At 44.7% G+C, this 26,986-nt stretch overlaps 1 protein-coding gene across 1 annotated transcript in view; it reads left to right on the top strand.

Annotated features, from left to right (window-relative positions):
• The first annotated feature begins 15,599 nt into the window (after nucleotides 1–15,599).
• PPM1H (protein phosphatase, Mg2+/Mn2+ dependent 1H) overlaps nucleotides 15,600–26,986 on the top strand; it is a 139,207-nt gene continuing 127,820 nt past the window's right edge. Inside the window, exon 1 of the mRNA XM_086472329.1 lies at nucleotides 15,600–15,835. Within this exon, the coding sequence (XP_086328455.1) occupies nucleotides 15,600–15,835 (236 nt within the window). The remainder of the gene's footprint in view (nucleotides 15,836–26,986) is intronic.

Consider the following 26,986-nt stretch of genomic DNA (forward strand, 5'->3'; position numbering starts at 1 on the left):
GAGCCAAAAGACACATATGGAGTTAACAACACTGTTTAAAACCTCAGCGGAGGGCTGAGATGCACATTTTTAAAATAGTTAAGCCTAAGCACGCATATCAATGTGAGCGTCTTGTGGCGTTCTTGCCCACGGGAGCACCTTCAGAGAGCCCAGCAGGGATGGGGGCCACAGCTCAGGTTTATGGGATGGGAAACAGCAGCTCCTTTGCCCTGCCTCTGCCAGAGGTCCTCCCTTCTGCATGGGCATTGGGATTTGTCCTTGAGGCTGGTGTGATTGGTGCTCCTGCATCTGGCCAGCTATCTGATCAATGGGTGTGCTGAGCCTTGTGCGACATCATGAGATGATACAGCTCACTCTGTACAGCAAATTTTTGGCCAGCACTCAAGGAGGCAGTACTGTGACCTTCGCTCTTCACCTTTCAGGTTATTTGCATCCCAGCAGGGCATGTTTTAGCATTCAGTCAGATGGGGAATTTGAGGGCTAAACACAGTTACAAGAAACTGTTGACATCTTTTGATCTCAAAAGTCTCCTTTGTAATTATGGCTGAGTCATTCCTTCCCACACTGGGGGATGCTGTCGTACCTGTAATTTTGAATCACAAAGGAAGAAGATGGATAGGGGCTACAAGAAACCAGGAGTGGACCCAATCTTCTCCACAATGCACAGCTGTGATTTTCGCGACAGCCCACACTTGTGGTAACTTCCCCTGCAAATCACACTGCTTCGCTGGCAATGATGCCAGGGGAAATTGAAAAACTGTGCCTGATTCTGACCTTCTCTATCCTTGTGCACCAACCCATCAATCCATTTGCATTGCTGGATGTAAACCGTGTCCAGTTAGAGGAGAATTGGTTTGCTTATTCAAGAGCGAGCTCTCTGCAAGATGATGTGTATACCAGAACAGTGCCTGGACTATGCTGAACGGGCATCTCCATGCCATCTGGCAAGAGACAGCACTGGGGCGCAGCCCTGTCCCCCCATGCACAGCAGTAAGGGGTGGCAGGCAGCCTGGAAGGCAGCCACGTCAGTGCAGGGGCAGATCGCATGCACGCGGAGATCTCTCGTTCAGACTGGGACAGACTGGTGCTGCCCAGAATGGAAATCTGCTTCTTCCACTTGCATCTATGTATGTTATAGTGTCATATACCACCTACAAAAGCTTAAGGTGTTTTATACAAACTATGTATGCAGGCACAGGAATGCATGTGCATAATACAGCAATTTTAACTTTCCTATAGAGAGAATTCTTTCCCTGCACTAGATAAGAAGAAGCTGCCAGCCTTGGGACAGCTTATTTTTCCTTATACGACATTAAAACATTGCTATTCAGATTGAATTTTAGTGTGAACCGTATGATCACATTGATGCTTCAGAATGTAAGTGCAGAATTCCCTCTTGACATTAATGGTGTTTATGAAAGAAACCAGAAGAACTTGTTCAAATTGAAAATGTGGTAATGTTTTGCTTCTGGCTATTTTTAAATTTTTATTTTATTTCTGCTAAATGAAAAGAAAAATCAGTCTGAAGAGATTTACACAAAAAAATATCAAAAGATCCACCACGCTGAAGGAGATTCTGGCATAAAGTTTCTCTCTGTTGTAAAGGCAACAGTTTTCCTCATAGATTTTGTTGTTGTTGTTACAGGATTAATCTCTATTTTATTAAGAGCACTCTGAGCTCAAACGTAATTTTTATTATACAAGACATGCAACTACTCTGTTGATGGCGGGCAGAAGTGATATGAAAAGACACTGAGAACTTGTTTGGAAGAGATTGAAGAGGGAGAACACGTGTGACTCATAGAAAAATGTATTGAGCATTGTGTTTCTACAAAACATAACTGTCTACAAGCCTGAGGAGCACAAGCTGCTGGGATCTCATTTTCTCTGTCACAAAGAGCCTGTGCTGGTTCTGCATCTGGGCAGTATGATTTCATTGGGGTAGCCCTAGTTGAGAGCACTTCATTTCAACTAGGGAGAAGCAATGGCCTGGGCTTCAGCAGAGGTTGTCGGGAGATTATCAAGAATAATGCTGGATATTTCCTCTGGCACCTCTGTCATGCTGACACTTGCATTATTTCATTTCATTGTTGACCATTGCTGTTACCTAAGCTATTAAAATTAAAACTACATGCACTGCAGCTCCCCTTCACTGCTATCTTTGATATAACAATTATCACCAAAAAAAGGACAGAAAATATTATTATGTCCTAACCCTGCCAATGGTGGCACATCACTAATTTTACATGGGTGGACAATTCTGGCAAATTGTGACATGAAAATTTAGTTGGGTTTATGCATTCTTGTAGTATTACTATTATAATACAGTAACCTGCTTTTTGCAAATCAGTGTTCAAGATACCATTGATGATGTATGTGTCAGGAAACAACAGGAAAAGATGAGTGTTGAAGGCAGGAATATGAGCCCCTGTTTCTGATGAATTACCATCACCAGGACTTTTTATAAAAATTACTATTTAATCAGAATGTCAAAGCCAAGTGCTTAACTCCAGATCCTAAATACAGCTGTGGGTACCTGATGGAAATGCACTGTTTCTCAGAGTTGCTATACACACACAAATTTTGCTTAAAGGTTGCTGCAACAGAAGCCAAGTGGAAGAACCTAAAAATCACATTTGCTTTCCCTGGCAGCTTCAGGAGCAGTTGGAAACAAGTTCTAACCGTGTAGTTTCCATGAAGCTCTCATGGCTGTGTTATGTAACATCAAGGTGGCTTAAACGGCTATGAAATTCCTGCAGCAAGGTCTCCATAACAATATTTAATATATGGCTATAAAATTACAATGTTCTTTACATCAATAGCATTTACTATGACCTACCAAATTACCCTTCATTCATTAAATCAATAGTTTCCAAACTTCATTTTCACCAGGGACCAAAGTCTTTGCTGAAACTTTATTATGGAACTAATAATGGCATTATTATGATAATAGTCCAAAACTATCATAATCTGTATTACTGAATTAATATCTTTATGATTCCTGGATGCCTTTTCCCACCTCACCAGACACCTCCTTTATTCCTGCCTTGCTTCAGCCCTCCACTACTCCATCTTAAAATCTCAATCATTTTTCCCTATGGGGTTGCTGGTACCCACTTGAAATCACCTCTCACTGTGTCTTGAGCGTCTCATTCCTTTCCCAGGAGGGGCAATATCTTGTGATTTCATAGGGGCGCTGTTCCCTGTTTCCATCCTTAGGAGGATTTCTGGTCATTTGCAAGTTTGTGCTCAGGGAAGAGACTCCACCCTGGGACAAACCCCTCCAGGCAGAGGTATCACATGAAAATCCTGGGGCATGGTCACTGCTCTGCTTGGGTGAGCCCCCTGAACGTTCCCAGAGAGGGACAGCAAGCTCAGCATACTGCAGTGCCAAAGACCAGTTTCAATCCCTTATTAAAAAAACCCTGGATGCAAACTCCTACAGAATGGCTTTAGTGCATCTAGAATAAAATGGTAATTGTACATGTGAGCTATAATCCCATGTCACAAAATCCCCCGTGAGGAGCACATGAAAACAACCCAGGGAACAGAGCAGCACAGTGCTTGCACTGTTTTCCTGAAACATGCTTGCTTAAACTTCAGGGAGTGGCTGGTTTTGACTGAAAGCACTGACAGATCAAACCTTCCTGAGAAACTTCTCTCAAAGAACTTCATCCTTGAAATCACACTACATCAACATAGCTGCCAACAGAGTCAGATACCTGTTTATCAGCATTTTTAAGTGCTTCTTATGCAGTTTATACAAGCCTTTCCTACTGGCTTTGAGTTTCAGGCTTCATCAGATTTAATGGAGCACCATAGCTGTCTTTGTGGTGTCAACACTTTTCTTCAGTCTCCTCTTGAGCTACAGACTCCCTCCCTGCTATCGCATCAACAAACTTTTTGACCCTGACTTCCAGACCTGCATGTCCCACTAACTGATGCTGAAATGGGGGTCTGCCCAGAGCCCTGTTGTTTCGAGCAAACTGTCAAGGGGAATATCTTACAGTGCTCCCCATTCATCTACTTCCATTATTATCACATAATGCATAAATAAAGCAAATAGATTTCCAGATTTTTCTTAACCACAGGTCTTTTTATGGGACTGCAAATGCCTGTAGCTCAGTAAGTCCTGTTATAAAAATGCAAATGGAGATATACTGAAATCCATGGAGGAAACCGCTTTTTAGTTTAGGATAGCAAAGTGCAGGTACAAAGGACAAGTGAGTGTAGCTGTGACCACAGTTCCTGGTTTTTGGCACAGGTAGACGGTTGTCTGAGGGCTGGAGCTGCTAAGCCTGGGCTGAGCAGCCCCCAAAACTTCCCCACCACCTTCACCATCAGCTTCACACTGCACCTGGCAGGGGAAGGCAGCGAGCAGCAGCAGAGTTATTTTGCTCTCATTTTCAGGGAGACCAAAGTCGTTTTCACTCAGGCTAGCACCAAGATTTGGACCAGCATGGGTTATGACAGCTGCACCACAGCCTCGGAGGCTGTGGGGTTTGCACAGGGCTGTTGTGCCGGCCGTGGGCAGTGAGCCCTCGGCACCTTCCCACTTCGGGCAGGGCTTTGGGCAGGGCTTCAGGCAGGGCTCAGCAAGCGAAGGGGAAAGGAGTCTGAAAATACGGGGTAAAGGGAACTCCCCTGCACCATAGCGAGAATTATTTTCAGTGGCTAAGCAGAGGGATGGTTGACAATAACCAGCATTAGGTTATGGCATGCTAATTTTTTACTCTCGTTACTTAAATGTTTTCTAGGTGCACATATCACTCTCAAAAGGGACCATAACTCCATATAAATCATTGAAGATTTTTTTAAAAATACACTTCCTATTAAAAAAAAAAAGTAAACACAGATGTTCAATCACAAATAATTATATTTCCAGAAGGTCAGCATATTTGTTCTATGTCAGCTATTTGGTGGAAGATTATGTTGCTTCCTTTATTGCTTTAAATTTGTTAAAAAGCATCTTTTCTCTCCAGTTTCTTAGGTTGTTGCACACAATAGTTGAAAGGCCATGACCCGAGGAAGTCAAAGGTTAATTTGATTTTCAGATACATCAGCTGGAGCAAGCAGAAGGTCGTGCAGATTGCCTATTGTTGTTGCAATGTGTCTGCTTAGGGCATTTCCCGCTGCTGCCTCAGCTGTGGAAGCAGAGATGTTCCGACAATCCTGTTTGCACTTTTTTCCCCATCAGCCTGCTCCAGAGCCAAACTGACTTCTCCCTGACGCAACCTTTTCAGACTGATTTTAGGCCTCCAGTTTTTTGTGTGGTTTTTTTTTTTTTTTAGAACCTCTGAAGAAGCCACAGTTTCTGCGATCTCACAAGAGCCTTTAAGTTAGCCCAATGGGTGAATCGCAACACAAGTGAAACGGTCCCAGTTCTCAATCACCGAAACTCCTCAGTGTCGCTGTACAGAGAATGGCCATAACTGACACATCGCTAATGCTTTCTTACGTGTCTGTCCCTCGGCTGGTAGCACTGTAGTATTGAATGAAGTCGTAAGTTTTACTCTCCGATTCAGTTCAAACTGGGAGAAATGAAGCAGGTATAACTGTCACATTTTTGTGCCTTGGGCAATCTACTATAAGAAGATGCATGAAAGAATTATTCCTTTTCCATTACTATTATTTTCAAATCCACTCTACAGAAGACTGTTAAAAGCCTTCTAGTCAATAAAAAAGCAAGTAGAAAACAAAGACAAGCAAAAAAAAAAACCCAATAAATAAAACAAGGTGAGGAAGCACCCATTTAAATAAAAATGTCATGAGCGTTAATAAAATAAAGTGGTTAAGTTATAAAACAAGGAGGGAGCAGGGGAAACAATGTGCTTGTCCAAACTAAAAATGGTTTAGAGCCCATGATACTGACACAGGTCTTCGCAGAAAAAGCAGCAGATACTATAAAAAGAGACCTTTGAAGGATGCTGTAGAAGAAAGGACAAAATTTATGGTATCTTATTACACAACTAAACCAGGAGAGCTCTTTTTTTTTTTACTGTACCACAGCTTAATAAATATTTATACACACATTTTTACCTCTTCATAAGAAAATGTCAATAAATTCTAAATACTTGCTTTTGCCTTGTTTGTTCTTCTTTCTTTGGCTATTGACAAGATTCTGCATATTAGATGTAGCAATCTGAATGACAGCATATAATATCAGAATATCATGTATTTGGGAAAGCAGATAGTCAGGCTGAGTATGCAGGGCCAGAGGCACCTCATGAGCAAAGCTGAAAAGAAAAAAAACTAAATGAGGAAAATAGTTTCCATATTCCTACTTACAGAAGATGAGCAGAAATCCAAGAGCTAAATAAAAAAAATAACAATTTCTTTAACTTTCTCTGCCATCATTCAGTATAACCATCAGATTTCTGACAGCATAAAACATCTGGTAAACTCAGCCTGAAGTCTATGAGCCTGAGGTTTTGACAACTTGCTCAAAAATCCCACTTCCTTCCTTGGCAAGTGTGGAATAATTGCTAGAGGTGACTTGGGAATGAAACTTGCACTAAAGACAGAACATTGTTTACACAGTAAGGAAAGGTACAAAAGCAGAGCGCAGCTGGTATGCAAGGAATCCATTCTACAGAAATTCCCTAGGCAACCTTAGGTGTTACCAACATCAGGGGAGCTTGATGTGCTGACTCTAAGAGAAAGCTGCACAGAGGGTGGGGCGGAGTGAAATCACTGCTGCCAGGCTCTGCGGTACCACTGCTGGGATGGGAACTTGATGGTACTATGGAACTGATAAGCTGCATAGTTGCTACCCTGGGCCAACAGTCTGTCATTTTTTGACATAATACTGTCCTTTGGGTGAACTTTGCTCACTATAATCTCATTATAATACCAAAACACACCTCCATCCCAAAAGCTACCCGCCTTCAAGGTGCGACCACCCCCCACTGAGCTTGCGCCCTGAATTTCTCTAGTCTACACCTTTAAAAGGGAAGCGAGAGAATATCACACCAGTCACAACAAAAGTATGTATGACTAGAGTCACTCAAGCTCCACCTGAAAAGTAAAAAATAGTATTAAAACAGCCTAAGAGAGAAGGACGTTAGGGAAGATACCATCAATGACAAGTCACAGACCATCTTAGACTTCTGGGATCAGTCGATGGGCTGAGCCTCTCTTCCCCCCATAGGGACACCTTTGGGTAAGACTCGAGCAGTTGGTTACACCGTGCCCTCCTGGGGAAACTTAGAAATCTCTATAGAGTTGCTTTTATAACTTAATGTGGTTTATAGCCAGGCTGTATTATTCTTGTTTGAAACTTGCACATGCTTTGCATACAGTGAATTTATCACCAGCAATCCAAAGAACTTGTGTATCTGTTGCTGCTCCATTAAACTGCACTACTATCAATCTAGCCAGGTGAGCTCTTTTGAATGTAGCCACACTCCTACATGTGGTTGTGCTAGTTTCATCGAGCACTGCTAGACTGAAGATGCAGGGACTCCATAATTGTGATAGTTCAACTGTTAGCCTAGCTGTGTGAGCTCTTTTGAATGCAACCACACTCCTACACGTGGCTGTACTAGTTTCATCAAGCACCACTAGACTGGTATTGGACGAAACCGGACTCCTAGAGCTGAATTGGGCATCACTCAGAATCTAAGCTCAGCCGCCCCCAGCCCTTCTGATATCTGAGGACAAGCTGGAAAGCAAGGGGGTTTATTTTCTGCCAAATTCCTTTGTGCTAGACTGATATTGGATGTGACCAGACTCCTAGAGCTGAATTGGGCATCACTCAGAACCTACGCCCAGCCGCCCCCAGCCCCTCTGATATCTGAGGACAAGCTGGAAAGCAAGGCGGTTTATTTTCTGCCAGATCTCTTTGCCCTTTAACGCAATAGAAGATTGGCATCACAGACAGGATCTAAGCCCAGCCGCCCCCAGCCCCTCTGATAACTGAGGACAAGCTGGAACGCAAGGGGGTTTATTTTCTGCCAAATTCCTTTGACGTTTAACACAACAGCAAGGCTGGCCAAGTATGAGTGCCACATAAGGCACCTGGGATTTTGTATGCCCAGGCTGACATTCAAACCTTGACATTCTGCCAGAACTGTTTGTTTAATTAATACTAAAAAAATGAAAAAGAAAAAACGAGCAGAAAAGGAAAAAAAGCAGCACTGCCTAACTCTAAGCAGGGCATGGTGGTTAAGGCTCAACTGTGCTGCAGACAAGACCCTGGCCAACATGCAGTTGAAAGCTGGTGCCTGGCTGGCCTGAGCTGCAGGAAAGCTTGTGCAGCAGAAGCCACAGCCCAGATGTAGGGAGAGGATCCTGCATGATCACCATCCGCTCCTGAGCTGCCATGGGCAGACAAGAAGCCCCCTCACTCACTCATCCCACTTACTCTTGAAAGAGCCCCATTTAAGGACTGTGTGCAGCGAAGGCAGCTAGCAGGTTACTCAAAAGTTCCCCGCCACTTGGTATATACAAATCACTTCCCTGAGTGTTTAACCCATGCTTAACTCAGCCATGAGTCAAGACCATCTTATATACCAAAACATGCTCTTACTCAATCTGAAATGTTGAGGCACTTAAAACACACGTGCCTGTGCTCAGCCAAGCTTTTAGTGCTGTCCTGTAACTCCAAGCACCTACAAATATCCACACGTTCTTTCATCAGTTCATTTTCCTGTTGTCTCTGCATTGCAACCTATTTGATTACTTTCAGGTTTTTTGCTGAGACCACCAGCAAAAGTGTTGCCATCACTGACACTTTGAAGCATCTCACAACATCATCAGAGCAAGATGTTTTTTCACAGGAGCCAGGGCAAAGGAGCCCCAGAGAGGATATAATCATTTTGCTCCACCTCCCCTATGAAAAGCCACCAACAGAAGCACATAAACAAGCTAATCCCTATCCCATCCCATTATTAGCAGATTTAGCTACAGGCATTAAAAAGGAGCAGGTAATGGAAAGAAGAGGCTGTGGAAGCAAAATCGTGATAACGATTCTTATTGTGAAATTAGAAGTTTATTTTCAGGATACTTGCACAAAGATTATTGTAGAAAAAGTAATTTTGTACTTTTTGGCAAATGTGAAATTATTACAGGCTTACGGGCAGCTTATGTTGAAATATTTATTTATATTTACATAGATTGCAAGGAATTACAAGATTTTGCGACATATTTTACTGTGATTACCAGCCAATTAAGATCCCTCCTTAGTGCCTTTTTCCTGCCTAGGTACCTAAATTAAGGCTGCTCTCACACAGGTCAGGCTGTTGCATTTATTAGTCCTCCACTGTGAGAAGGGATATGAACCCACTTATCTGGCATGAATGCTTTCACCACTCAGCTGTATAGCATATTTTTGAGTAAGAACAGGACTGTGACAGCTGCTTTGTGCTGCCTCCTAAATATATCTGGGAAGGGGCAGAAAAAATGAGTCTGCAAAAGCACAAGGGAGAGACTGCCAGGGAACAGGACACCTGGGTTCCAGCCCCTGCTTTGTTAATGCGAATCCTAATTCAGTGCAATAGTTGTGCTCTGAAAATACCTTCTAAATTAAGTCCTGGTGGTGAGAGGAATCGCTCACCTTCAGTTCCCTAAAACCGTAGTTTTTCAGCCATTCAGCATGACCAAGAACAAAGGTAGTTCTCCCCGTATGCTGAACTGGGGGGGGCAGGGATAGGCAACGTCTGGCTCCAATTCCAACGCGCCACTCCAGGGCTCCTGGCGTGTCCATGTTGCATATCAGCACGAAACCCAGCACACAACAGTTTTATCCCTAGTTTCACCCTAGTCTAAAAGAAACCCCAGACATTTGCTTGCCTCTCCCATGCGCCCAACCCACACTGCGCTCCAGCAGGTCTCTGATATAGGCAATGCTCAGAGAAGGACCCACAGATAAATACTTACGGGTTTTGGTCACCTCATGGTTAGAACACCAATGGAAAAAGAACAGTTTGCCCTACATTTTGTGCTTGAGAATGAAATATATGGGGGTTTGGTCCTGATACCATTTTGCAGATTTGGCCTTGGGACAACCACACTAACCATGTTCTGCTTGAGATGCTCTCTCTGAACTTCAGTCCCAGAAGTCTTTCAAAAGGAAATCCATGTGTGAAATTAAATTGACTAGAGGATGGTGCAACAGAAATCAGGTATAGCAGAGGAAACATAGCACTCCAAGCATTGCTAGTGTTTATTTATTTTTAAATTTATGTTATGCTCCTGCTTGCAAACTGGCAAGAGCACCACTGGCTTTGACCTTGGCAGCTCTGGTAAGCCTAGAAACACTGGAGGGTTCTGCAGACATGGACAGGAGATCTGGTATTGCAGGAAGTCAGATTGATGTCTTAGTAAGTGGCATTTTCTCCTCCACATCACTACGATGCCTCAGGCACTGCACTTCTGAAGGGCCTTTCTCCAGAGAAAAAGAGCTTCCTCATGCTTATTAAAGGTCACACAGTACTTTTGAAAAGGTAAGAATAACTTCATTGATCGTCACATGACATGGCGATCTCCATAAGCAGAATCATGTGCAAAAATAAGGCTCTAAATTTTTTTTGTTTGGGGGATTAACAGAGAAAAACAACCAATTCTTCCTTCAAAACTGTTTTTCCCCTGCAGATGCAGTCTCATCACAATAATGTGAGACACCTATTCTAACATACACTTTGGGTTCATTCGGCAGCTGAGTTCCCACTTGCGGATATTCTGCACATCTGTGATAATACGACACAGAAGTTCATGCCCACAGAAGTGGTGCATTCATCCCACATTAGACCTATTTCTCTCACCAAAGTCTTTGGGAGTTTTCCCATTGCTTTTGTTCAGAGCACGAAGAGCACAGGAAACAAAACTTAAAGCAAGTAAGCAATGTAAAGTATAAACAAGGTACAAGCAATTAAGAGTTACACTTGAAATAAATTCCATATTCCTGTGAGGCAGAGCCCCAAGTATTTTCATGTTCTGAAAAAGAAACAAAAAAGGGCCTGCACCAGGAATAATTTTTATGATCAGAAAACATGTAAACACATTGAGCCAATGCCCTTGCATTGGATATGCTTCCAGTTACTCCACATAATATACCCTCTGCTCAAGCACTCAAGAGCCAGGAACCAGAGTCCTCACAGCCAAGTGGATATTTCATCAAAGCTTTTCCTTTATTTTAAAGTGAATTTTGTTACAGTTCTTTAAAAAGTGGCTAGAAAGGCAGAAATAGGACACAAGGATATGAAATGAAGCTGTGTCAGGGGAAGTTCAGATTGGACATTAGGAAAAGTTCTTCCCTGAGAGGGTGGTCGGTCACTGGAACTGGCTCCGTGGGGAAGTGGTCACGGCACCAAGCCTATCAGAGTTCAAGGAATGTCTGGATGATGCTCTTAGTCATATGGTTTAGTTTTAGGTAGGAGCCGGGAGTTGGACTCCATGATGCTTATGGGTCCCTTCCAACTTGAGGCATTCTATGCTTCTATACAGAAATAGTACCTACAGAGAGCTTATGATAGTTGTAAGGTTTTTTGCTGACTGCATTTGTCTCCTTTCCCCCAGGTTGTGGGGGATAAGTTGATAGCTGGAGGGCAGGGCTGCCATTCAGAGGGATCTCAGCCAGCTGGAGAAATGGGCTGACAGGAACCTCCTGAAGTTCACCAAGAACATATGCAGAGCCCTGCAACTGGGATGGAGTAAACCCATGCTGAGGGCTGACTGTCAAGAAGACATCTTTGCAGGAAAGGACCTGAGGGTCTTGGTAGACAACAAAGTGAATATGAGCCACCAGTGTGCCTTTGCAGCGATGAAGGCTACCGCTATACTGGGGTATATTAGCAATAGTCAAGGCAAGTGATCATACCCCACTAAATGGCATTTGTGAGAGTATTGTGATCAGTTTTGGGCTCCCCAGTCAACATGCTGGAGTGAGTTCAGCAGTGACCCACCAAGATTGTTGCAAGAAGATGCTGAGAGATAATTTCTTCAGCCTTTAGAAGGCAAGGCTAAGGGGGAGAAATCTCACTGCTCTCTTCAACTACCTAATAAGAAGGTATAGAGAGGAAAGAGTCATATTCTTCTTGGAGATGAATGGTGATGAGAGGCAACAGATACAAACTGCAACAACAGAAACCTCAAATAGATATCAGGAAAAAAATTTTCACATGTGGGTGGTTCAAGATTGGAACTGGTGCCCAGAGAGGCTCTGATATCTCCATCCTTGGAAATACTGAAAATGCGACTGGACAAGATTCTGGACAATGTAATATAACTTTATAGTTGGTCCTGCTTTGACAAAGAAGTTGGAGCACATGATCTTCAGAAGTCATCTCCAATCAGAATTATTCTATCATTGTATAAAAGTTCAGAGTACTCTCTGTGTAAATCTGTTTTCATCATGATTAAAATGCTCTTGAATATGTCAAATGCTGAATATGATGCATGGCAAGGTGGCTTAACATAATTCAGATGCTTCAAAGAGCTTATATGAATGTGATTCTGGCCCACACACAGTTTCAATAGCTCCACAGTGTGGTTAGCCATTCAGAGAGAAAAGTATATTTATCCCAGTATCACAAATAAGTTTACATTTTTTTTAAAAATCCAACCTGTCATCTTTCCTTTGCATTAGTCATAGGATTGCAGAAGGACACAGAATCAATTTTCAAACATTTGCATAGAGAATTCAGCCTCAAAATTTTATTTGAAGTCAATATCAAGCTCTACCCACCACCAAAGAAAAATGTCTGGCTTGGACCACAGATGGATCACAGGCCGAGAGATTTGAGGAACTTGCCAAGATCTGCCAGGCCTGACCATCACTTCCCTTGAGAAGTGAAGCGTCATCTTTGACTCAAAAGCGAACAACATGATCCTCTTTCCCAAAGAGAACTGAAATCAAAGCATCTCTATACTTTTCAGTATGAAGAGGCCATATCATACCTGTGTATCCTTACAGCGTTCTTGTGACAGAGGAAACCATTCACAGGATTTCAAACGGCGCACAGATTTGTTTTGAGTGGTGAGCCGTTAAGCTGTCTCCCCGTATGTCTGATCTGAGCTTTTCCTTGTCATCTTGCAGAGATAATCATTTAAACACTAACAAGCCTACATATACTCCCTTACATTTCTGCCTCATGTTTTGTGCCAAATGGTGACCGCAGGTGGGGCAGGAGGACAAACACCGCATCCTCTCTGTTTGAGTTTTAGTGAATGGTATTTTTCAACGTCTTTGGGTCAAAAAAATTGCAAAGTTTAGTCTGCTGGCACAGCCTCTCCAGGAGTATATTTGATAACCTGTGAGAGGTTCTACTTCTACACAGAAAAAATAAGCCTCTCCAGGATACATGTCAAGTTCTGCTAATGCCCTTCACAGTCCTGTCTTCTCCGTTAAAGCGTTAGAAAGGGAAACAGGCGCTGGATTGCCTGTCTCATGAAAAACACTGGCCATCTAGCAGACAGAAGGTAGTATAAAGAGATCGTCCTCGAGTGGAAGGGATTGGACAAATCAAACACGGTTCAGGCCATCAGAGTAGCTTTGGGAATCCCACCAGCTCAGGTTTGCCTTCCCCTATAACATGTGAATGTGGATGAATGGCTGCCTGTTACAGCACTCAGACACAGGGCATGAGAAAAAAAACCCCGAATTTTAACAAGCCTTTGCTTTTTTTTGTATTTCTTAGCATTTTTCTTTAAAGTAAGAACCAGGAAACAAAGCAAACAGATATATATGAAAGGGAGAACTACAAGGTTTCCATTATATTGTAATCAAATGGTGAGTTATTAATGTCAAGTATTTTTTGACCTAAGAGAAGTTTATTATTCCTCAAAATATCTATAATATCAGCCCTGGAAATGACTAAACAAGAGATAGGAAAAATAACCACCTCCTCCCAAAGAAGGTATATCTGTAATGTTTAATTCAGGGTGAATATTTCTCCAACTGTAATTCAAGTAGCACTTACACTTCTCATTCACTAATCTACTTTTGGCTCTGTAGACTTTATTAATAGACAGCTTTATTATAAAAACTAGTAAGCGTCACAACGTCTTTACATTTCTCATGTCTGTACACAAGGAACCTGCAGCAAACCCAGGCATTGTTGGAACTCAGCTCTCAGGATGTTGTTTAATAATCAGAAATCAAATGAGCTCACGTGGCTTAGTCTCCAAGACTGTGTAACGGTGTGTTTGGTGGTACGCCGAGCTGGTTTCTAGTATAAGCCAGCTAGATGACAGCAAATCATCCCCACTAGCCATGTATGATGACTAACCAGCTTTTCCCTGCTAAGGCCCAGTACTGTGCTACTCTCACAGCTTGTTGTACCTACCTGCTCCATTTGGCAGGTCCCTATGCGTTTCAGTGAGGCTTACAGTTCCCAGGAGTACTGCAACATCACAGGGTACAGGCACAACCTTGCTGTAGAGGACAGACTTCCTAAATGCTCCTGCTACGTTCCCCACACCCCCACTTTCCTGAAGCTCAGCACCCCCAGACCTGCAACCTTTCCGTGCATTTAGGTGACTAGCACTTGCAGCAGATGCGCTGAATTTTTTTTGTGCAAGAGTATGACAGGGTTGATACGACGCAGCCAGGGAAGCAGGGGTTAAAACATCTGTGCCGTCAAATTTGAAGATACGCAGGCTTGTCCTTTCGCTCTTGCTCCGCAACAGCATCCTCAACGCCTGGCTGTTTGCGGAGGCCCCCGGGAGGCCGCCACCCGGCGGGCATGACCCCCGGCTACCCCGAGCAGGCAGGAGGAACCCACAGCCGGCTGGCTACGAGACTCGTTTTAGGCCACCGCCGCTGGGTGGTACCCTCACGGCGAGGGTACTTGTAATTCTTTTTTATAGCAAAAAAGGTTTTGTAGGAAACATACCTCTGACCTGTGTGAGGGGGACCAGGATGGTACACCCTTCAGGCGGGCGCCTCGTCCCACCACCCACAGGGTCAGAGGGCTCTCACGGGGGCCAGCACCGAGCGTCCCGCTTGGGCTGCGCTGGCTCAGCCCCGGGGGCAGCGGGGTCGGGCGCGCTGCGGGCGGCGACCTCCCGCCCACCGGTAACGGAGCCCCCCGAGCGACTCCGCCTCAAACACCTCCCGGTCAACTCCTCCCGGGGGCGGCCGCGGGCAGGACCGCCCGCCGCACCGCTGCAGGCCGCCGGGGGCGGCCCCGCCAGGCCAGGCCCCGCCCGCCGCGCACCTGCCGCGGGCCGCCCCCCCGGCGCGGGAGGCGGGCGGGGGCGGTGGCCGCCCGTGCCCGGCGTGTGCCAGGAGCCCGCCGGTGCCGCAGGAGGAGCAGGAAGCGCCGGGGCAAATCCAGCCTCGCTATCACATGACTCAGCAGCAGCAGCAGCAGCCGCCGCCGGGTTGAGTTCACCCAGCGCCGCGCCGGGAGGGGGAAACCTGCCGCCGCCGCCGCTGCTGCTGCAATGAGCCCGCGGCCCCGCGGCTGCCCCTGAGCCCGCCGTTCCCCCCCCGCTCGGCTCCGCGCGGCCCGGCGCCCCCATTGCGGAAGCGCGGCGGGGGCTGCCGGAGCCGCCGCCGCCGCAGCAGCGCTGCCCGTCGGCTCTCCCCGCTCCCCGCCCTGCGCGGCGGCTCCGGCGCTGCCGCCGCTGCCGCCGCCGCCGCCGGCGGGGGTACTATGCTCACGCGGGTGAAGTCCGCCGTGGCCAATTTCATGGGCGGCATCATGGCTGGCAGCGCGGGCGCCGACCACGGCAGCGGAGCGGACTTGCCCCTCCGCTTCCCTTACGGGAGACCCGAGTTCCTCGGACTGTCCCCGGACGAGGTGGAGTGCTCCGCCGACCACATCGCCCGCCCCATCCTCATCCTCAGCAAGGAGACCCGGCGCCTGCCCTGGACCACGGGCTACGCGGAGTGAGTACGGGCACCGGCCGCGGCGAGCAGGTGGAGCGCGGCCGGGCCCGCCCGCCCCGCCGGGCTGACCACGCTCCCGGGCGCACCGGCGGCGAGCGGCGGCGATGCCGGCTGATCCCCCCGCCCCCGCCCGCAGCGGGTGCCGACGTTGCGGGAGGCGCCGTCCCGGGCCTGCGCCGCGGGCAGCGGGAGCCGGCGGGGGGAGGGGGGCGGCATCCGCGGCACCGTGTGCCCGGGCCCGGCCGTAGCTTTGCACCTGGGTGGCTCGTTGCTGGGAGGCCGAGGAAGCCAACTGCCCTCGCAAGTCCCCGCGGAAGCGACCGGTACCTGGACAGACGGGCAGCACGGGGGCTCCTCCGCCCGCAGTGACGGCTCCGGGGGCGCTGCGGCCGGGACTGGGGTCCCCGCCGGTGAACGGCTGTCTCCGTTCTTGACCCGGGAATGAAAAGAGCTATTGATAGGAAACCCGGTTTGGTCTGTGTGTGTGTAACCGCTTCGCGCTGCCCAGAAGCGGTGAAACGTGTGGGCTTTGGGGCACCTTCCTGTGGACCTGGTAGCCGTCCCGCTCGCCGATGGTGGCCGGTCTCTTGTTCCCTAAGTGCTTTCCAGTTGGGGGAGATACTTGAGGAGCGTGAACTACCAACTGAAAGAAAAATCCATTGGCCTACCCCAAAACTGGGCTTTCCCAGCAGTTTGTTGCCCTGACTCGCTCATGTCATGGTATTTACGTTAGAGGGTGCCTGTTCGGGACTTGGTTGTAACCTTGAGCGCAATCAAACTAAGTGATTGCACGCAGCGCCTTAAATACCAGCCAGGCAAAGGGCAGTGTTCGCTTGGATGCAGATCCTCATCCTGCTGGCGGTGGGAGTAGCTGCGGAGGCAAGGCATGTCCTTGCACTTGATTCCTGTGTCAGTACACAAGTTGTTTTCTTTAATGATACTGGGAGCAGGACTCATATTCGGTTTCTCTCTGCTGCTGTCTTAAAGCCTTGAGCGTATCTGGCCATCCATGTTGCTACCAGCTTACAGATTGCAGAAGTTAGACTAAACGAGCTCTTCCAGCTACAAGCTGCTTTGCTATAAAGCACTGTCTCTTCAGGCATATGTGAATTCCCAACAAAGCTACTGCAAAAACTACAGTGAAGGCTTCACATTGTTAATGAGCGATCACTAGCTTTATTTAAAAGGTTGTTACATCATTCGGGACACTGAAATGGGAAGAGAGATTTAAAGAATTTTGAATTGGATTGTTCTCTTCAGATTATTAAAGAATTGAATAGACTACTGAGCCAATTCCCCGGGAACTATAAGTTTAAATGTTTAAAAGTAAGCGCTAATTGTTCTGTTAGTATAATAGTCCCTTAAAAAGCAGTGCTTTACCAAAGCAAGTAAGTGCTGCTATTTTTAGCTTACATGAGGTGCTATGGCTTTCAGCAAGTAACTGTAATTGCAGGTTGGTGACAAAGTAGAAGGGAGGTTCTCTGGCTCCCAGGTATGCGCATCCACTGCTGCTGGCAAGCTTTGTTTGAGACCAGGGAAATAAAATGTGGGTGCCAGAAAGTGAAAGCCCAGGTCAGCCCTGTCTATGAAACCTCTGAGGAAGTGTTTGGAGGTAAATGGCTGTGGTGATCACGAAAGGAGAAGAACATGCTAGGATTGTTTTCATATACTTGTTATTCTTCTGAGCTTTGAGCAGCTCAGTTAATGGGGAGGCACAAAAAAAGTCACTGGCTTACTCAGTTGCTATTGTTATCTGTGTGAAAAGAGGTTGGCCTTTTGCTTTATCTCGGGGGGTGGGGGTGGTGGTGTGTTTGGTGGTTTTTGGTTAGTTGGTTGGTTGTTGTTTTTTTTTTCTTTTGTCTCATCCCCTTCCAGTGCATTTACTGGTACTGGTGCTGGTAGAGCACAGCTCAGTGAAAGGTACTCCTTCTTAGAGACAGAGAGAGAAAACTAGTGAACGTGTTACCAGGCTCTTCCCAGAAGCATCTGTATGATTTTCCAAAACGAGGTTTGGTTGTGGCCAGAAGATGTCAAAAGGCTTGCTACACAGAAGCTAAGAGGAAAGCAGTGCTGCCAAAATTGCGTTGTCCTTCAAAGGCAAAGCAGTGTAACAGCCATTAATGAATAAAGAAAAAGAAGGAAATAAGGACAAACTTGGGTTTTGCCAAATATGACTTTTTATTTTTTTTACTGCTACTGAGCTATTAGCAGGCTTTCTGAAAATAATTGTGAGACTTGCTTGGAGGTATACATTCAAAATACCTGTTTCCGCTTTGGAACACATTTGAGGTATATAGAGAAAAGAAATGAAAAAATAGCAGGAAGGTCAAATTATTATTATACATATTCTGAAGTTTGTTTGCTTGGGGGGAAGTGGGGGAATGAAGTACTTTTATGCTATTATTTAGCATTGTATTAAGAGTCCATATTAAGGAAACTGTCAGAGCAGTGTTTGCCTTTTGTCACAGTACAAGTGAGGACTTGCAAGGATGTTAGGAGGAAGTCTGGTGTCCTCACAAGAAGCTTGTGACACAATACAAAGGTCAGCCATTTAACTCGCATGTTACTAGTTTGCTTTGGTATGAAGGAGTCAGAAAATACATGTCGTACCTGCAGTGCTGCAAGGTCCAGCTTCCTTGAGCTATTGCCTTTCCCGTGTTTCTGTGTTTTAACAAATCAGCAAAAGTGATTCCAGGGTTGTTGGCAGGGATGCCTTTAGGCACTGAGACTTTTACTTCTTGAGGTTAAGGAGAAGTATGTTGTAGACTTTGAAGGCAGGGATTTGGCCCAGAAGGTGTAAGGAGAGAGTGAGTTTCAGCTTTATTGTGTCTGCCCTGATGTCATGGGCTGTTTGTCTGGTGGGGTTTCAGTCAGTGGATTTATGCTCCACACTCAGAACCGGCATCTGTCTTTAGGAAGAAATTTTGACTCTGAAAACAGATCACCTGAAGGCTTTGGCTCAGGAAAGTGTTTGCAATGTTCGTGTTCTTTAATTGTAGAAGATGTGAGTTTAGAGCTGATACTGAAGCTCCTTGATGTCATCATGTCGGTGTCTCATCTGAGCTGGAGAAGGCATTTCAGGGTTAGACCTGGTTCCCATGCAGGACTAAAGCAGTTTGAGTCCCCAAATACGTAATTTTTTCAGGGACGACTTCTTGTTCCTTTGATTCCTGAGGATAGGGGTTTCTTACTGACTTAGGTAGTGATAAAGCAGCCCACTCTGACTTTCTTCTCCTTGGCGTCTGTGGTATATGCCTGTGCATCTGACTTGTTCACCTGGAATGAACACTTCTCCTCCTCTCCTTTTTCTTGCTTCTCTTGTACTGAACTTTTTTGTAAAGGGTATTTTTTTCAATATTGCTCATCCATGTCATGTATTTTAACTTATTTTTAAAATTGCCTACTTATCTCTATGATATTATGCAGTGAAATGTAAATTAGCCTTATTTTTTATTATTAACTTCCTCTCTTTTAATAGTGTGACCATTACGTTAGGCATGTAGGCAGGCAAATGAAATCTTCAAAAACATACTTGGTGCTGGGATAAAACATCATTGCTTCCTGAAATTTAAGTGGGAACCCATAGGGGCTCAGCTTTCCTTAGTTGGTGAGCAGCCTGAAAATTGTCTTCTAAAACCAGTGTCCTGCTGTCTCTTCCTTGCATGGGAGACCCAAGACCTTGAATTTCAGTTTACCCGATACTACCAGAAAACGGCTGGTAGATGTTACAAAGAGATACTCTTATATCACAGACACTTTTCTAACTGTCATCAAACTCCATAGAAGCAAAATGAAAATTTTGTCCCACATCCAGTTAGCTTTTTTAATTGTCTTTAAAGTTACAATTTTATTTAGAAATAAACTTTTTGCTTTTGATGAAGAGCATCCTTAACATAGGTTTACTGCATGTGGTTAGCTGATATGCATCAGGAATGACTGAGGGAGAGGATAGTCTGTTAACAAACATTCCTTTAAGTCTGCCTTTAATCCAGAGGGGTAAGGAGATTTGCTGCTCTCTGAAAAGTTAAGTGATTTATTTGAGTAAGGGGGGTGGAGAGGACCCTGCCTGACACTTTATTTACTTGTTGCCCTCCTTCCCCTCTGCAGGCAGCTGTGCTCTCGAGGCCACAGGGCTCTTCCAGGCCTTTCCCTGTCTGAGCCACGAGCTGTTTTTTTTCTGCTTGGGTTGCCCTGTCACGGGGAGGGAAGTTTCTTCTCTAGTCTCTTTCTGTGCTGTTTTCAGTGTGTTACGACCTCTTCCCCGCAGAGCTTCTGCTAAGCTGCCCTCAGCCCCTGCGTTACACTCTGAAAGTAGCTGACAAAGTAGAGGCAGTAGCGCAGATGGAGTGTGTAACATGGAATGACTCAGATGGTATTTACCTGCATCTGAACTCTGCCTAGGACATTATTTTTCACCCTTTGCTCTTTTGTTTTGTCTCATTCCCCCTGTGAAGGCAGAGGATGAACAGTGTGGAGCAGAGCATTCCTCTCTTGGTTGAATTCCCTGGACTATGTATGGCACAACAAAATAGATGCTAAATTTGCAAATGACAAAGGAGCAGCCTGCTGCTCATACTGATGGACTTGCAGGGAAACTGCAACTGAGTAGCATTTTCTGGTAGAAAAACAGGACTATTCATTTTCCATCTATCTTGAATGTATTCCTGGTAGTTCAGAATTCAGTACTATAATCGCTTTTCTAAATTGTCTGAACCCTGGGGATGGAACCATGGCTAGCTGCTTCTGTATAACATGCTTTCCTCTCTTTACTCTTATGTTTCTGCCATCTTTTCGGAGAACATCAAAAGGTGCTATTAAATACACTTAAGGGAAGTGGGAAAAGTCTCAATCATATGTGACTTTCTGTAAAGGACAGTTTTGCCTGCCTTCTTTTATTAATTTTTTAAAAATTTCTAAATGATACTTTAGTTATCTTTGCAGTTCCAAATTCTAATAGGTAGCCAGAAACTCAGCTTTTGTGGGGTGTGTGTGTGTGTTTCTTGGCTTATAAAGTCAATTTATTATCCCAGCAGTGCCTTTCGTTTGAGACACAAAGTCCGGGCTCTTTTTCCTATAATGTTACATTTCAGAGATACTGTGGTTTCTCTGCTCTGCAGTCCTGCAGTAGCAATTATATTTTCTCAGTGGTATGGTGACCGCTGACCTGTAATGAATGCAGAGTTGTAGGTGAAGTATGATGACTGTGTCCTTCTGCAGCATTACTACAGTTGCATGTTGTTTCAGCAATAACTTAAGCTCAAAATGAAGAGGGGGGGAAAGCTTATGGATTATTTTTTTTTTCCACTCTAAGTACTGGTTGTTTTGTAAGGCTGGTGATGTTGCATCATATTTTCTCATGCTGTGTTAGTTAGCTTGTAGGAAGTGAATGTATGTGAGAATTAACTGGAGGTTTTCAGTAAAATAATTTCCAGCCATTTTCAGTGATCGTAAGTTTTAGGTTGGCACAAGCAATGTAAAAATTGTTGATTTTGTGAGTTAAGATAACACAGAAGTGTTCTTCCACCTGAAGTACCTTTCATGTTCTGTCCAGATTAAACTATTTATACACATGTTAAGTGTTGCAGTAACAATCTGAAGCAGGTGAAAGCTTACCACCTCTGTGAGATGAGGTAAACCAAAGCACAGAAGTTGCTTGTCCTGAGTTGGACAATATGTTGCTGTCGGAGGATAGCATAGGGCTTGCAACTACTGATTGCTAAGCCTAATCCCAGTTGCCTCCTATTAACAGGAGGCAACACCTCAGTCATCCTCCTGTGAATTGAAAGTTACATTGTCGTTTCTGGGAGCTAGTCTTTCTAACCTTCAGCTGGGAGCATGACTCATGCCCTGCTGGTAAACACATTTCATGTATGTATCCTGTTTGGTACAAATTTCAGGAGGATGGTACACTTGGGAAAAGGAATACCTTTCTTGTTCTGTTTGTCTTTCTTCTCAGGTTAAGTACACAGAAATAATGAATCACTTTCCTTTTTAAAGATTTGTTTATACTTCTCTTTGTCTGGATAAAAATATGTTCCTTTCTTCTTTCTGTGGTTCAGAACATTAGACTGAGTAGGACCTGATGAAGGAGCTAAAAATTCAAATCCCATACATGTACCTAAAGATGACTAAACATTCTTCCTGTGTATGAATTATTCTTCTATACATAATGTAAAGTTAACTCTAATATTCATTGCCCTGACTCTTGCTTAAGCCTGTGCTCATGTAAAACAACCTACAGAAACCTCACGATGGTTTTAAGAGCTTCAGAAATCCCTTTCCTTGTGTAAGAGCTTATACTATACCATCTAATATTTGTAATGCCTCTAATCTGCCAAGTGTCTTTCAAATAATAATTTCAGAATAACCATGGAGAAAAATGTACATGTGTACATGTTCTGGTTCCTCAGGTGAAGAAAGTGAGGCAGGGAGGTTAAGCTTTGGCAAGCTGTTAGATACCAATGTGGAGAATGAATCCTGAGTTTAAGGTTCTGTGCTTGGACAACATGGGTTTTAGAACAAATGGAGGCAAAAGAAGAAAAAGGGGAAAAAAAAAAAAAAAGGTAAATTATGTGCTCTGTTATTTTTAACGTAGTCTGAGTTGCACACACATGATTCCTAACAAGGCAAATATGAAATTCATCCCTCTAAGCTGTCTTGTACCACTAGTCCCCCAGAGGCTTAAGGCTAGTGCTGCCTCATGTTTCTGAAAAGCTTGCTTGAGCATGGTCCCTGCTTTGGAAACCAGAGGGTGACTGTGTCCTCCCAGGCAGCCTTTCTTTGGCCGTTCTGCCCCAGCACTGGTGGCAGTCAGCAGATGTTACCTGCAAACACTTCAGCTTTGTTTGTACTAGATGCAGCTTCATTGCTTGGGAAAGGTGTGAACTGGAAAGGCTTGGCAGAGTTATCATCATGCTATAAAGTAATCTGACAGGGCTGTGCCCCTTAGGGTGAACCGCTTTGAGCCTGTGAGTGTGATCAAATGAAACAATGCTCAATTTGACCTTGAAAGGAAGCGGTGCTGCAAAGCACAGGTCATTCCTGCAATGGGATCCGTGTGTCATGTGAGGAAGAAATATGGTTTGTGGGTTTAAGGACAGGTTAAGTCAGCTCTGTGTTGAGCTGGGTCCCAAATAAGACTTAGAGTAGGGAAGCGCTGTTAATAGTGGAGGGAGATGTCTTTGGGTGGATTTGGGCAAAGCAAACACAGTAACTTTGCTGTGGCATGAGGCTGGAGTAGGAGTAGGTGCTCAGTGTGTGCTGGAGCAGCGTTTGCGGGGGAAGATGGAGGCTTCTGGATCACGTCTACACTGGATCTTTATCCCCTCCCTTTTGGATTTCTGTTCTGACTGAACTCACTGCCCTAAAATCTAAGTGGTCCTACTGGGCAGCAGCAGCTTGGTATTAATTGTGCATTTTGTTGTCTCTCATTTGTCTACGGATTTTTTTTGTTCCTCTCTGTTAAACAGAAGAAGAAGGTGACTTGTAAGACTTAGTTCCCATTTGGGCAGTTACATTTACCTGATAGAGTATATGTTTGGGATGGCCAGCTACAATGCATGGCTGGAGGCAGGTATGGTTCCTCCTCCTGGTACTGTACATAAGGCAAATATTTGTCTGCAGAGTTTAGTGTTCTCTAAATATCGACGCAGTATTTCTTCAGGGAGAAGTTGTGCTGGGGTAAAGCCAGTCTAAGGGACATCTCTGATTCTTGATCACAGCATAGTTTTAATTGCTGAGAGGGGGAAGGATAAAAACAACCTCAAGCTGAGGGTTGGCAAGTGCAGTGGTTGGAGCAGGAGTGGGTGTGGGCAATGCATATTTGGGGAATGCCAAAATAGGAACCCTGTACATGACTCAGCACTCATGCTGATTAAAAAAACCACCCAAAACCTTAAGTAAGAAGAGGTTATCCATGTGCTGTGGTGGGCAGGCCTTTCTGGCATGAAGCAGGATGGCAGTTTTAGAGCTTCACTCATTGTTTGGTATTTGTATTCAACACGGTGAGGCTTAACGAGAAGAGTGTCTGCTGGGGGAGTCTAGGGCTGCTGAAGTACAGGGTTATGGGCAATGCTGTGTCCTCAGAGACCCTCTGGTTTGACATAACTGAGAATGTATATATTTTTTAAAAGAGGAAAAAATTATAATGATAAGTTGTCAGTGCCATTCACTGAAGTGATTATCATCTGTGTTTAGCTTCAATTCATTTCATTCTCTTTCTTTTCTCTGGTACCAAGGTTGCTTGAACACCTGAATCTTGCGTGGCCCTGGTCTTGATGGCCATGGCAATGCTTCTCCTAAATGGTCCCCATCTCCAAGATGAGCAGGAGTCGAACGGGTCTGGTCCCACAAGAAGAAAGAGAGCAGTGTTATGTCAGCCTCTCTCTCCTGTGATATGGGGAGATCTGTTTGTCTATCGGTTTCACTTGTCATAATGCCAGGTTGTTGTTAACTCTACTGGGCATCTCCTCTGCTGAAGGAGGAGCAATATCAGATCCTGTAGGCTCCACATCTTTCCTTCATGTGAAAGCATGGGTCCTGGTGGTGACTGGCTGAAAGGTGAATAACCATTTCCAATCCCTTTTTTCCCTGTTTCTTCTTTTTGAAGTGCTACCGGTGTAGTCAATCTTGACTGATTGTTTTTTATGCTGTTCAGGCTCCTTTGCAGGCACCGATAACAACGCTGATGCTGATTTGGGGGTGGTTAGCTTTACCTGACTGTGGGGAGAGAGGGTGAGGAAAAGAGTGGGAAATCATGTGCCACCTGTATGCTTTCCATGGTGGTTTTCTGCTGCAGTAAGAAAAGAAGCAGATTGAGCTTTGTTTGCATCTTTTGCTACTTTTATTTTGCACTGTTAACAATTTTTTTTTTAAGAGGGGGACAACACAACAGCATATGTGTGAGCTGGAGTGCAAGAAGAGCATGTGCTGTTTGGGTGTGAGCTTGTGGTGATTTTGTGGATGGTGCTCTGTTGTCCTGCATACCACTGCTTCAGAAATCCTGTGGCAAAGTGTCCTTGGACTGGCATTAGAGGTCTATGAGATTGTCTAGGGAACCTTTCATAGGCATAGCTCTGTTGCCAAAGCCTTCCCAGTTAATTTCGCCTTTTATTAAATCTGCTGGTCCCATAGCTAAGTGTCCTTTGTGCTGTTCTCTCTGTGTATCTGTCCCATTGCTTAAAGGTACCAACAGAGGCAAGATCTTTCCTCTCCTCTGCTCGTCCTGAGAGCCCTTCTGAATTTCCCTGATATATTCCTCTGTCCTTTATAACCTGTTATGATAATTGCTGCTCTCCAGACTCCCTGCAGAGAGGCAAAAGAGATCCAGCTCTAGCCAAGCTCCACAGCAGATCTTTTAAATTTTTTTGGACAACATTGATTCATTCAGGCCAACTATGATTTGTCTATCTTTAGGTATGTGTTAGAGACTTCCTCAGAAACAGATGATACGTAGTGCGTGTTTGTAATGCTGTAAAATACTGTCAGCCAGAACTAACAATGTGGTCCTTGGTGGAGTCCGATGTTAGAGATGGGACTGAGTATGGGTGTCCATGTTGGTGGCCCATGTTGTGGACGAGTCTTGAAAAGTAGAAAAAAAAAAAAAGTTGCCCTACTGTTCTTCAGACATCTTTGTATTTTTCAGATTTCAGATGTAGCAGGTCATCATATAGACAGACATGCTGTGAGCTCTCATTCTTCAGTTCTTCCCAAAATGGCAGTTTCAGCCTGTTACCCAGCCATGAAACACTTGATACCCGTTCCTGGGGTAAAACAGGATCCTTTCCATGGCGAACTACCTGGGCAAGGGTTTTATCCTTTTGTTCAGGTGTGATGTTTAAAGACACAGCTTTCTGAAGGCTAAAAAATAGCATAGGCATTGCTGCTTTGATTTCAGATGGGTTTTGCTACGTTTTGATACACTTTGAATGAAAGGGAGGTTAGTGTTGGAAAAAGAAGTTGCCCAAAGTGCCCCTGATTTTTTTTTTAAATTATTATTATTTTAAATTATTATTCTTTTCTTTTCCCCTTCTCTCTTGAGGGAACTGCATTTTATCCTTGGTTGTGGACTCTTTTTCTTTTTGATTCATAATCTGTGCTGCCTGTCTATGAGGAAGAGAAAGCAAGAAGCTGTGGGACTTAATAGTGGGAAACAAAGCTTCCTTTACTTTCTGGTTGGGAAGAGTGCTCCTGAAATAGCTTCAGGCCCAAGTGTTGTGAGAGCAGGGTCCTCTCCAGCGGGTTCAGGGTTGCGTTGGATGATCATTTTCAAAGACGAGAGACACCACATAAAACCTCCCACATTCCTGCCTTGCTGACTGGGCTCACGAAGCAGCTGAGCAGCTCTGATGTACTCGGGAGTGCAAGGTGTTGGTTTTGGTGGCTGTGCAGGGAGCTTAGTGCCGCTTCCATGTCCTGTCCACCCTGCTATGAATTCCGCTGGCTCCATGTCTGTGCAAGTGCCTTGGCAGGGTAAGTGTGGGGTTTTTTTTTTTGTTTTTTTTTTTTTTTAGATTTGGGTATTTGGTTAGGCATTTTTTTTGAAATGGAAAATACTGATCATAAAGCTAACCTTAGTGAATGTTGTTGCTTGTATCATCATGTAGATCATAAAATTTTGTGGGTAGTTGATCTGAAATGAGTGATTTCTATTTGCAGAATGGAAATAGAATTTTTTTCTCCCATCTTTCTCCTTCCCTTTGCACAAAAAAATAATTGTTTTACAGCCATTTTCATGTGTCATTTGAAGGTGAGAACTAAAATCAGTCACACATGCTGTTGACCATAATGCAGGAATTGGTAAGACATTACAACTTACGCTGATACTTTAAAAAACTTAAAGAAAGGTATGTCAGCATCAGAGTTGGAGGATGATTCCCTCTCGCTTGCCTTATCACCTCTCTTGTTAGTCACATCTCCAGTCCGGTGCTTTCTGTTCACTTCTTTATTCTTCTCAATAAACTTTAATTAAGATTATTGTCTTCACAGCCCTTGCAAAATGTAGATGACAACTTCTTCAGGCTGGCACTCCTTCCAGCGTACTTCTCAATGTCATTTTAAGGTCTCTCTGTCCCTCTCCAGTAGTGCAAAGCTGGGAATTACAGCCCAGTGAGTTCCTTCAGCAACCTCTCCAGAGTAATCCCTGAAAATCCT

The sequence above is a fragment of the Leptosomus discolor genome, chromosome 1 (genome assembly GCF_034619465.1).
Source record: "Leptosomus discolor isolate bLepDis1 chromosome 1, bLepDis1.hap2, whole genome shotgun sequence".
In the NCBI taxonomy this organism is placed as follows: Eukaryota; Metazoa; Chordata; class Aves; order Leptosomiformes; family Leptosomidae; genus Leptosomus; species Leptosomus discolor.